Source organism: Phodopus roborovskii, unplaced genomic scaffold, assembly GCF_943737965.1.
Source record: "Phodopus roborovskii unplaced genomic scaffold, PHOROB, whole genome shotgun sequence".
NCBI lineage: Eukaryota > Metazoa > Chordata > Mammalia > Rodentia > Cricetidae > Phodopus > Phodopus roborovskii.
Genome location: NW_026126567.1, coordinates 16638521 through 16651992, shown reverse-complemented (window position 1 = coordinate 16651992; position 13472 = coordinate 16638521). Strand labels below are relative to the sequence as shown.

The window sequence follows — 13472 nt, the reverse complement described above, 5'->3', positions numbered from 1 at the left end:
GTTGCCTTGGTCGGGCTGCAAAGACGGCTCAGCAGTTAAGAGCACTGGCTGCTCTTCTAGAGGTCCTGAGTTCAGTTCCCAGCAACCGCATGATGGCTTGAAGCCATCCATAATGAAATATGGTGCCCTCTTCTGGCCTGCAGGCAGACCTGCAGGCAGGGCACTGTATATGTAATAACTATATAAACCTAACAGTAAGACAAGACTTCAGTCTAGGGAGGAACTAATGGTCTTACAGGCATGATTGGAATGGGGGCACGGCTTGGAATCAAATGCAGAGCTGTAAGGGAGGAGGTCAAATGATCCTGGTTCACAATACCTCATCACAGCCTCTCTCTCTGTTCTAGTCCTACAGGCTTCCCCGCTGCCTTCAACCGTGCTGTGTCTCACAGTTCCTGCCCCCAGGGTGCTTGTATTGGTGGTGCTATACTCTGTGCTGATACTGTCCCTTTCAAGTCTTCGGTCACTTTTGCTTTCCTCTCTCTCTCTCTCTCTCTCTCTCTCTCTCTCTCTCTTCCTCCTTGCCTCCTTCCCTCCCTCCCTTCCTTTTTTTTGTTTTGTTTTCCAAGACAGAGTTTTTCTGTACAGTCCTGGCTGTCCTGGAACTCGCTCTGTAGACCAGGCTGGCCTCAAACTCACAGAGATCCACCTGCCTCTGCCTCCTGAGTGCTGGGATTAAAGGCGTGCGCCACCAACACCACTGGGCTTTTTCTTCTTTTTCTCTTACCCTGCTCCAACACAAAGTAAGTTCTTTAAGGACTGAAATATAGCCCTGTGTATAACCTTATCTAGCATATAGCAGGTACTGAATAAATGTGGTTGAGTGAATAAATGATTATTGTTACTACTCCTAGTAGAGTAATACCTCGTGGACATTTTGTGTGCATGCATGTCTGTGCACCATGTGCAAGTCTGCTGCCCTTGGGGTCTAGAAGAGGGTGTTGGATGCCCTCAAACTAGAGCTACAGACAGTTGCAAGTCACCATGTGGGTGCTGGAATTAACGGGGTCCTCTGGAAAAACAGCCAGTGCTCCTAACTGCTGAGTAACCTTTCCAGCCCCACAGTGGTAAATTTGATGTGATTATATATAACAGTAATAATAAGAAATCCCAGCCAATGTGTGTGCAAATGGGGGCTTCTCCCCACTGGGGTGTGTTCTAAAAAGGGGGTGCTTCTTCGTTTTTTGTTGTTTTTGTTGTTTTGTTTTGTTTTGTTTTTGAGACAGGGTTTCTCTGTGGCTTTGGAGCCTGTACTGGAAATAGCTCTTGTAGACCAGGCTGGCCTCGAACTCATAGAGATCCATCTGCCTCTGCCTCCCGAGTGCTGGGATTAAGGGTGTGCACCACCGCCGGCCTGGTTTTGTTTTTTATACTTGATCTTAGCCAGAAGTGATAGTTTATTTGGTTTTTGTTGTTATTTTTTTCAAGACAGGGTTTCTCTGTAGCCATGGCTGTCCTGGAACTTACTCTGCAAGGCAGGCTGGCTTTGAACTTAGAGATCCCCATACCTGTACCTCCCATGTCTTGCTATAGGGCTTGGATGGCTTGAAATTTGCCACACAGACCAGGGTGCCCTCAAACCTACAGTGATGGCCCTGCCTCGGCCTCCCCAGGGGTGGGTTACAGGTATGTACTGCCACACCCCACTGTGGCGTCTGGATGCCACTAATCTCTGTTGAATTACATTACTTGCTCAGGACATGGCACATTTTGACCCAATCACACATTAGTCACGCTTGGTGTATTACCTTGACTAGAGTACCTTCCACAGACAACACGCGTATAGTCACCAACTGGATTTTATTTGAAATGTACTTTCTTTAGAGAGCTGACTCAGCGGCTAAGAGTGCATATAGCTCTTGCAGAGGACCCACGTTTATGCCCAGCACCTACACCTAGTGGTTCACAAACCCCTATAGTTCTAGTTCCTTGGACTCCAGGAACTAGACTCTGTGGACACTTGCATTCACATGTCCATAGAATACCCCTCCCAAATAAGGATTGAAAGGTAAAGAACTGATTTTTCCCCCCTAACTTTTGGAAGTACATAAGAACTGGAATTTTTTTTCTTCTCCTACCATGAGACTTGTCGGCCAGTGGCGGGGGCTATGACACCTCAAGAGTCACTAACAAGGCGGCTGGCTGCCTGGCTGCTGTTGGCTTGTCCCCCATGCCTTTGCCCTTGCCACTGGCTGTTTCTTAGCTCTTGCCTGCTCTGCTGTAGACAGGACACTCCAGAGTTGTATCTGTACAAGTGGGCTTTCTCTTTACTTCCGTCATCATTCTCTAAGTACTTGGCTCATCTCTTCTCTATTACCAGGCTTTTCCACCTGGCTCTCGTTCACTCCCCGGGATGGTGGGAAGGTGGCCTTTCTAGGGGGCATTCACCCTACTGCTGCCGGCCTGGACCCCACAACCTCCCCTGCATTCTTCTCTGCCCACGCACTGGGCTGGCCAGCTTCACGCTCTTGCCTCTGACACGGCCTGGAGACAGCCGAGCTGCTGGCTCCCAGCCTGGCTGGTAAGACCTCCCAGCTGGAAGAAGCTTTGCCCTGACTCCCAGCCAGACCTCTCCCAGTTTCTACCTCAGGGCCTGACGGAAAGCTCAGACCTCCTCTTGTGTACCACTCTCGGGTTTGGAATAGGATCTAGTGATGGGGACATGCTGAGGCAGAGAGGGAGATGGTGCCATGCTGGAGACTGGGGTGGGAGGGAGAATCAGGACTCCTCCAGGGAGAAGTGTGTAGACAGACGGGTTTCTCCCTATTTTCTCATTGATACATACAGAACTGCCTGCCTTATTTTTATCCCTCTCTCTCTCTCTCTCTCTCTCTCTCTCTCTCTCTCTCTCTCTCTCTCTCTCTTTGGTTTGTTGAGATAGGGTTTCTCTGTATAACAGCTCTGGTTGTCCTGGAACTTGTTTTGTAGTCCAGGCTGGCCTCCAAAACACAGAGATCTGCCTGCCCCTTATTTTATTCTTATCATTAAAATATCACTGGATCCTAATACTTCAGAGGCAGGCATCTCTCAAGTGACCTGTCCACTGTATCGAAGGGTAATAACTTACCCACAAAAGCCCCAAAGTGTTCCCTTGCACCTTTATATTTAAAAGGAATACTTTTGGCATCTTTTAGTAAAACTGGTGCTCACCTTTAGTTTATAGGTATCCTGTTCTAATTTTAGGAATTTAAATTAATTTCAATACTCGTGCATATAGCTACAATCAAGCAGAACTACACAGACTAAAGAAAACTTGGGCAGTTCACCTCTCCCCACCTCACCCTCAAGAAACCACATTCAGTTCCTTTTGGCTCAGCGATTCTCTCTGGTCGTGTGGAGTCTGAGCTGGAGCCCACAAGCCACAAAGCTTCGGTGAGCATACGCTCCAGGCCTTGTGGTGATGACAGCCACAGCCACACTGAGGCAGCATGTGGGATGTGTGTGGGTTTGATTGTTAGCCTGCTAAGTACACGCAGGAAGAGCACGCCTGCATGGAGTTCCAACAAAAGACACTGAGACCAAGTAAGCCACAGTCTCCAGACCATTTAGAAAGGCCTAAGGGAGGAGGAATAGGGGCAGAACCCCATGACTTAACATGGGATGGTCTGTATTTGGGAGAGTTCTATGTCCACAGTGTCCACGGCAACTGCATTCGTGTGTGTGTGCGCGCGTGCGCGCGTGCGCGCGTGCGCGCGTATAACTTACTTGTGCATGTTTTCTTATCTGGGTTAAGAGCAAATCCCTCATGGCACTGGCACAGGAAGGAACCTTCTGCATTTACACACACATGTTCACAACCATGATTTTCCGAGGCGCAGAAGTCCACAGCTGCAGAAAACAACATACATTTACATATTAGAAGCAGAGAAAGGAACAGTAGAACATTAGAATACCTAAAAACAAATGTAATTAGAGTTAATATAGCCATCCTCAGCAAAGGGCATGACTAAATAAAACATTACCCCAAGATCCCCCTCAAAAAAAAGTCAAGATTTCTTTTATATTAGGCTTTCATTCCAGAAGATAAAGAATATATGGACAATTACATTTAAAAGTCAGAGAAATGTAAATAAAAATTGCCACAAGGACACCCAGGAGTGAGCATCCCAGGTAAAGAGGGTAAGTACAAGGCCAGGAGGTGGGAACATGCCTCCTGAGTCATGGAGCAGCCGAAGGCCAGTGCAGAGCAGGAAGATGAAAGTGCTGTGGTCACAAGAGACGTGGGCTCCAAGTACGTAACGCCCTACCCACCCCAGAACTGGTGTCCATGGCTTTGTTTGGAAGCAGGAAGCGAAGATGAAGCACAGTCAGCCTAACCAGTATGGCTGATGAAGAGGGGTAGGCAGGAACATGGCTCAGAGCAAAGATACTTTAGCCAAGCATAAAGCTCTGAGGTCACTCCCTTGAGCCTGTGTAGAAAGAAAGGTGGGCACGGCGAATGGCATCTGCAACCCCGGCACTGCTATGGCAGGAAGCTCAAAGGCCAGCTAGCCTGGAGAGTCAGCGAGCTTGCCTCACAGAATGCAAGATGAGGATGCTGCACACGAAACTGCAGCACTCTCGAGAACACACACACACACGCTGCAGACACATACACTGTATTTACACACTCACTGCACACACACAGTGTATTTACACTCGCTGCACACACTACACACACTATTTACACACTCACTGCACACACTACACACTGTATTACACACTCACTGCAACACACTACAATATACTGTATACACATACACTGTATTTACACACTCACTGCAGACACATACAATGATTTACACTCACAGCACACACACTACACACACTGTATTACACTCACTGCACACACACACTACATATACACTGTATTTACACACTCACTGCATACACATAAACTGTATATGTATGATTGTAGCCTTTTTTCTAAAGCAGAGCTCCAAAACAAGAAATGAGAATTCTTGCTACATACAAGTGATAGGACTAGATAGATGATGATAATTGATAGATAGATAGATAGATAGATACATACATACATACATACATACATACATACATACATACAAACTTCTTTCTTAAAAAGAAGTGTCTATGGGTGTGGGGGTGCACACTTTTAATCCCAGCACTCAGGAGGAGGAGGAGGCAGGCAGCTCTACAAAATTTCAGGCCAGCCAGGGCCAAGTAGTGAGACCCCATCTCAAAACAACAGCAACTCTATTAATAATAAAAAGAAATTTCTGCTTACAGTATTTACATTTGTGTCTATAGTATTTTAGCCTATACAAGTGTTAAAATTTTTTCAGATAAGAACAAGGAAATGGGATCTGAAGAACGAATCCTTACATACCTTTTTGTTATAGCTTCTGTAGTACAGAATGAACCCAGAGCCTTGCTCGTGATGGGTCTACCACAGACCTACACACCCACTCTGCATTTGCAATTTCTTGCAAGCAAAGTTACACATGGTGGAGACAATCTTTACACATTGAACATGGTAGCTAAAGGATGCACAGGGGAAGCGAAGACCTTTAAAGAGCTTAAATGGTTTGTGCTGTGTGAGTTCCTTTGCTTCCAGGGTTCACCATGCTCCAGTTGGAAGTGTAGTTTTTTTTTTTTTTTTTTTTTTTTTTGTAATTTCACCTCTACAGACAGTTCTAGTAGCACCTAATATTTGTGAGTTTAATACATGGTGCCTGACTTTCAAGTCTTTTGATACTTCTGGTGCTACAATGACAAGTGATCAGATCACTGGATCACAAAAAACTCAGACTCTACTCCTGAACTTCAGAGACTATGAAAGACGGATATAAAACAACATTGCACAGATGCAGCTTTACAAGCTGAACACCATGTAACCAGTTCCTTTTGTCTGCTTTTTGTTTTTGGAGATAGGGTTTCTCTGTGTAACAGCCCTGGCTGTCCTGGAACTAGCTTTGTAGACCAGGCTGGCCTTGAACTCACAGAGATCCACCTGCCTCTGCCTCCAGAAGCTGGGATTAAAAACATTCCCATAACCAGTTCTTGATAAATCAATGTTTTCCTTTCTGCTAAGGCCTCTGGGATTTTATATGGCAGAGGCAGTTGGAGCCCCTGCGTATTAGACTATCCGTATATATCTTACCCTGATGTAATCTTATAAAGCAACTGTGCTGGAACACCTGTGCTCTTGAACACTTTTGTTCATCCACAGACTATGTGGCACACATTGTTGTCAAGGTATGGGTCTGTGAACTGATTACATCAAAAATCACTTACAAACCTGCCCTTAATATCAGTTCTCAGGCTCTAGACAAGAGGAATCAGACATTCCAGGTAAACTTGGAAATCTGTGTTAACAAGTCCCTAGGGGATTCTGCTGCATGCTAAATTTTAATAGCATTTGTTAAAAAGCAAGAATATACTATACATGCCATAAATATTAAGCCAACAGCTTTAGAGAAACTTGAGGTTGTGTGCCTATCAAAATTACTATGAGAACAGCAATTTTATGCTGTTATAAATATAAAAGATTGGAATATGTTTGTCATTAACATCAACAAGGATTCTGGCCCCAGGTTATTTTCCAGAATTTCTCAAATCCTGTGTCAACTTAAGAACTTCAAACTGAAAAATCAGACAACATGTCATGGGGATTATTTATACAACAAAGATTTTAAATATCATATTTTTTCAAATAAGTCTATCTAACATTTTGAAAGTATTAGTAAATATAGCTATTATTAAATGTATACTTGCTTTTAAATAAAAACAATTTATATACATTTGCATATGTGACGTTTGGGGTGGAGTTGTTGTTTTGGAGTTTTATGGAAGGAATCGAGTCTCAGAATGTAGACTAGGCTGGTCTGGAACCGGTAGCAATGCTTCTTGAGTGCTTGGATTACAAGTGTGTGCCACCATGCCTACCCAGCTCACTGTGTAGTGTAGGATATCCCAGCTCAGTGTGTAGGGTAGGATATCCCAGCTCACTGTGTAGTGTAGGATATCCCAGCTCGCTGTGTAGTGTAGGATATCCCAGCTCAGTGTGTAGTGTAGGATATCCCTTTTTGAATGATATTTTCCATCCCTTAGCCAGCCACACAACACTTTCATAGATGAACTTCTCCCAGGCCTTGGTTCTCATGATGCTGTGCTCTGTGCATGCACACCTGTCTGCAGTAAGGAAAGGCAGGATTCAGGGACTGTAGGTTCCTAAGACTCTGGGCAATGAAATCTCAAGGTTCCAATACTATTCATTGACTCACTGTCAAGCCACTTAGGGATGGCTGCCCAAGCCACCACTCAGAAGTTGTATGTTACAGTCATGTGACTCTCAAAGAGTTTTAAGGTCCAGAGAGATCTATTTCACTCAGCTCTGGCATCCTTCACTAAATATTTTTAGATTTGTTACATAACTTCCTTAGTTGCAAAACTATATTTGTGAAAAGGAAGGCCCAGGTTGGGGCAGATGGCATGGAGCTCCTCTCCAAGCCAGCAGTCTCTCTACTGGTCCATATCCTCGCCAATGCGAACAAAATCCCTTCTGTCCTCTCTGCCTGGAGTCTCAATGTGCACCTTCATAGACAGAAAGATCACTGTAACTCCTGGCTGCCATTCCTTGTCCAGGAAGATCACAGAGGGCTAAAGTCCCAGGGTCACAAGTGAGCCTGACCACATCCCGGCTCTGCCCAATGTGTGAAAACCCACTCAGCTGTCCTCAGAGACAAACAAAGACTAAGACAGACATTTGCCACGATACTTTATCATAACAACACAACACCGACTGGAGATCCCCTCTCCATCACAGTCTCCAGTTTCTCACATGCACTTTGTCCTTCCCTCTCCCCTCCACAGCCTTAGACTATCGTCCATAGACATTTGTCTTGCCCTTACTTCTTCCTGCTTTCTGTATGTGGCTGAGATTAAAGGCTCAGTCCTCCATCCACTACTCACTCAACTTTTCATCAGTAGGCAGGAACTGATGAGTATGATGGCCAGTGCACACCAGCAACTGTACTCAATAACCTGTCCTCTCAAATCTATGCAGTAGGTTTCATAACTCCTTACTGTGGACAAGAAAACCATAGCTCAGAGATTACATGAAATAAAGACGTGTTTCACTGGGAGCTGGGATGACAGATGCCTTGAAAACAAGTAAAGACACCAAGACATTTAATCTGAAAAAGCATTGAGAGGAACAAGAGGAAAACATGTTGCTTCCTGCCTGCATTGTTGGCTTTTGAAGCATCCTCTCCTGCCCTGAGCTGTTTCCTGCTCTCTCTCTCTCTCTCTCTCTCTCTCTCTCTCTCTCTCTCTCTCTCTCTCTCTCTCTCTCTCTCTCTCTCTCTCTGTGACATGTCCTTGCCTTGTCCCATAATTCCAACCATGCATTGACTAGAACCTCAGGCTATCTTTCCTTGAATTCATTCTCATCTCTCTTCCGACACTGTTGGATCCTTCTCAGAGTCAACGTCATGAAATCTCAGGAGTGTTCAACCCAGGATAGCCATGAAGCGGCCCAATGCAAATTTGTAATGTTATTTAAAACATTATGAGGTGACTTTGTTTTGTCTTGTGACATTTTGTATCCCTTGGAGTCTTCGTCTCTGAGACTGGTGCCCTTGTTAGGCTGCTTGTGTAGCTTTGAATGGTATTTCACAATGATAGCTTCCACCTCTGTATCATCACAGGCTCTTGCTTGCTCAACTGCCCAATGGCTACTCTTCCTTCTATAAGCAGATCATCTAGCCGAGCTCCTCAGATGTCTCTCTTTTCTAACCTCTGCCCTCCTCCCTGGGCTCTATGATTCACCGGTCTCTCAACACAGCCCCATGGAACAGCACGACTTTTGAGAATTTTGACTCCCTAACTGAGGCTACTGGCTCATCTCACATCTGCTTCCCACAGAGGCTTGGTCATTGGCTGTCAAGGAGGGTTGTGAAGACGGTAATGCCACGATCATCAGAGGGATGAGGGCTGGGTCACATTAGGATACACAGTTTCTCTTGGTTTACCATTCTCCTGCTTGACCGCCTAATACAGGCAAGACATCCTTGGCATTTTGGTTGTGAGCCTAGCCTTTAACGGCCGGGCCATCTCTCCAGCCCAGGACATTTTCATGTGTTTATAAGCATCAGCAGGGAAAACGCCCTTCTCCTGGCAACCACAACACGTTCTCGCTCATTCTTTCTGCTCTTCAGCAAATGTCAAATTCCAATCTTGCAGCAGAATCCTGAGAGACACAAAGATTCTCTACTACACTGGGCCATTAGGCAGTGATTTGGTAGTACAGAGAGGACTGGGTTCCCCACCCCTCTCTTGTTTCCCAGCCTTCCATGAGCTGGCCTCCTGCTCATCTATCCCCTGTGACTCCATAGCTCCCAGTTCATTCCGTTTCCACCCCAACTCAGTCGATTAGAACAGTGTTCCTGACTCCTTGACACTTGCCCCCGTCCTTCCTCACAAGGGCCCCGTTCCCCACCTTTATTATCCTTAATTTTTCAGTTCACAAAGTTTCTACTTATTTAACAACAGAAAGGGGGAAAAAAAACAGTGACAAAACTAAGCAGCATAACTTCTCATTCAACATGGACAAATATTTTGTAGTAGACATTCCTAGCAACAGTATGGTAGAAATACAATGAATTATCAACAGTGGTTTTCTCATCATTTAAATATTAGTTGTATGATAAGAAATAATGAGACAAATAAGAATTGGCGGTTACATGTTGGCTTCTTTTTCGATGATGCGTCAGCAGGGTACCCTGTTACTCTGTCATGGTCACCACCAGTAAACTGACACCCTCCCATCCGAAATAAATAGCTCTAAGGCTCAATAAACCAATTCCATTTGCTGATCTCTGATGAGGGTAGTTGTCAAACCTACCACTGTGTATAAGCAAAGCCACAATACTCTCATTATTCCTGTGCAAATAGCAAATGACCACTTTTCTTTTCTTTCTTTTTTGGTCTTTTTCCTGCCTTTCATACCCCTAATGCATGCTGGGAAATATGCAAAAGAATAAACATGTAGTGTGGAAGGAAACACGGAATGGAAAGGTACAGCATGGTCTCTGAAAGCAATGGGCTGTAGAACAGAAAGGCAGGATTTGGTCAGGAATCTAGGTTTGCTTCAGCTCAGCTAACTGAACACGCTATTTACCTACTATTTCTTGCTCTAATGATGAATGAGACCAGGCAAGGGAGCTACAGCTAATCAGGAAAGGGCTGTGTAGTGGCATCATCTTGCCTTTCCAGTGAACTTGTGGTAGTGGCCGCACCCTTTGGGTGTGGCTTCAGGTGCAGATGTGACCCATTATAAGGTAGAGGAGGGGCTGGCTCTCGCTCTCTCGGGTTGTGGAGAGCATCGGAAGGGCAGAGACTGCAGATTCTGGAGCAGGAAGCCCGCGGCAGTCATCTACTCTTATCTGGGTAAGTGCTTCCCTAATAAATATGTCATTATCATTTATCTTGGGTCTGGTGGACTCATTTAAACCCTGCCTCTCTTGCTGCATACATATTAGGGGTTTGCTGGCCTGCTCTGCAAGGGCTAAGGAAAACTACACCCATCTCTCACCTGATCACTGAGTGTGGAGTGGCCACGTCCGGAGGGTGTTCAACTGTGAATCTGTGCTTGCAGGGTTAAGCACCTCCTAACCCCTTCCCTGGCTCTTGCGTTTACGGCTTTTATTTCCTGTGACCATGATGTCAATACAGACAGTTGGGCCTTTCACTCAACTGCAGGTCCAAAATGAAGGATAAGGCCACCAGTGTCTTTGAGGCGCTACATAACACCCCTGCCCATACATAACCCATATTTCTTATCTACGCTTTGCCACGTGGCTCCTGACTCAGTTGCCTCATTTTCTACACATCTTGCTTCATCCACGTCTGCTGGCGACTCCCCTGACTCCTCCCTTCTTCCTCCCAGCATCCCCAGTTTAGCTGTCCAGCCTATACCTTTTGCCTGGCTACCGGCCAATCGGTGTTTTACTAAACCAACAAGAGTGACAAATTTCTACAGAGTTCAAAGGGACTCTCCTTTCCAAGCAGTGAAGTAACCGGCAATGATACTTACATGGAGTAGCAAGCGTGCTTCCTGTGGAGGATCTAGAATGAGCACACCCTGACCTCAAGCAAAAATGAAGTCTTTAACGTTCAAATTCTACCTAACAGCTAGACCAAAGAACCGACTGCTTCATTAAAACCAAAGGACTATTCTGCTGCTCTCTTTCCTGTACTTCTGAGCTCTTCCTCCACACACGGGGCTAAGGGCACCCACCTGCACACCGCTTCCCGTCTTCGGCCAGGGTGTAACCACTGTAGCACTGACAGACGAAGGAACCCGGAACGTTCACACACAGTTGCTCACATCCGTGGTCCTCTGTGGCGCACAGATCCTGGACTGAGGCAAAATCGCACCATTAGCACACAGGTCCGAAGGAGAAGTGCTCTCAGCCCACGGCAACTCAACTCTGCAGCGCTTACTACAGCAACCTTCAATAATATTGCACATTCTAATGTGTTATCGTGGAGAGAATTGAGGGGCAAAATACGTAAAAGGGAAATCCCCCTGTAGTCCTACCACACAGAGCAGCCCCTGCTGACGCTATATGCATTTCAGTGTAGATCATTCTTTTCTTTTGGTTTTTCAAGACAGGCTTTCTCTATGTAGTTCTGGCTGTCTTGGAACTACCTCTGTAGACTAGGCTGGGCTTGAACCCAAGAGATCTGCCTGCCTCTGCCTCCCAAGCACAGGGATTAAAGGCGTGTGCCACCACAACCCTGCTGACAAAACCCTTTTCAAAGTTGGAATTCTATGGAAATTCAGTAAATAACTTTAATTAATATCAATTTCGTATTTTCCTGTGGCAATGAAAACCACGTTGAGCATATCTCGAGGGTTCATGAGAGCCGAGTTGTGAGCGAGAGCTTCTACTTGCCCCCGCAAGCATCATTCCTGGCCTTTGGGCAAACACAGCTTCATCAGTTACAGGAGATGACTTTGTTTTGTGCAGCCTTTGACATCGTGCATATTAAGGCAGGCAAGGGAGCTACAGCATCACCACTCTGCTGGAAACAGGATGTGGTGGTTTGGATACAAATGACCCTCATAGGTCCATGGACTGGAATGCCTGGTCATAGGGCGTGGCCTTGTTGGAGGAAGTGTGTCACTGGGGGTGAGCTTTGGGGTTTCAAATGCTCAAGTCAGGCCCAGGGTTCTCTCTTCCTGCTGCTTGTCAATCAAGATTGTAGACCTCTCTCTTCCTTCTCTACTACCATGTTGCCATGCTTCCCACCATGATGATAATGGGCTAAACCTCTAAAGCGTAAGCCAGCTCCAGTGAAATGATTTCTTTTATAAGAGTGGCCATAGCTGGCCAGTGGTGGTGCACTCCTTTCATCCCAGCACTTGGGAGGCAGATCTCTGTGAGTTCAAAGCCAGCCTGGTCTACAGAGTGAGTTCCACAACAGGCTCCAAAGCTACACAGAGAAACCCCGTGTGTGTGTGTGTGTGTGTGTGTGTGTGTGTGTGTATGCATATATATATATATATATATATATATATATATATATATATGAAACAAGATTGACATGTTTTACATGTCAATCCCAGTTCCCAAACCCTTCTTGCCTCCCCTGTCCTCCCCTGTCCCCCCACAACCCCCATCCCATCTCCTTTCTGCTCCCCAGGGAGGGTGAGGCCTTCCATGGGGAGTCTTCAAAGTCTATTTATCATTTGGAGCAGGGCCTGGGCCCTCCCCCATGTGTCTATGCTGAGAGAGTATCCCTCTATGCGGAATGGACTCCCTAAGTCCATTCATATACTAGGGATAAATACTGATCTATTACCAGAGGCCCCATAGACTGCCCAGTCCTCCTAACTGACACCCACGTTCAGGGGGTCTGGGTCTGTCTTATGCTGGTTTCCCAGCAATCAGGTTGGAGTCCATGAGCTCCCCCGAGAAACCCTGACTTAAAGAAGAAGAAGAAGAAATAAAAAGAGCTGCTGTGGTCACGACGTCTCTTCACAGTACTAGGACACCGAGACACATGACAAGTTCCAAGCACAACCTCTATCCCCAGGTCCCATCAGCCTTTCCTCTGCTCCTCTCAGTACAGGAGAAGTCTTGAAAGTTCTCCATGCACTCTACACATTCATCCCCCAAACAGATGAGGGAAATGGGGAAGCCAAAGCCACAGGAGTACTAAGGGAGATCGCAGGGAGCGACGGAGTGACTGACTATTGGAGGTCTTGTTTGAGAACTAGTCACCGCATATCCACAAAGTGCTGAGCTACCTACTCAACTACCATGCAGTGTGGGAGTGTGGCTCCTGCCACAGGCCTAGGAATATGGAGAGGCTGGAAAGGTTAAAGGCACCTTCAACCCAAATCTGACTCAGCCTCTCCTTGGCACAGATGGGCAGACATGATGGTGCTGTTTCCTGGCAAGGAGAGGGCTCAGACGCTGTGAAATGACTAGCTCTACCCACAATCCTGCCATCAGAACCAG

At 46.0% G+C, this 13472-nt stretch overlaps 1 protein-coding gene across 1 annotated transcript in view; it reads right to left on the bottom strand.

Moving 5' to 3' along the window:
* The window catches only part of Matn2 (matrilin 2), a 109133-nt gene that overhangs the window by 29535 nt on the left and 66126 nt on the right, over nt 1–13472 (bottom strand). The window contains exons 5-6 of the mRNA XM_051202703.1: nt 11240–11362; nt 3706–3828 (exon numbers count right to left, since the gene is read on the bottom strand). Coding sequence (XP_051058660.1) covers nt 3706–3828; nt 11240–11362 — 246 coding nt within the window. The remainder of the gene's footprint in view (nt 1–3705; nt 3829–11239; nt 11363–13472) is intronic.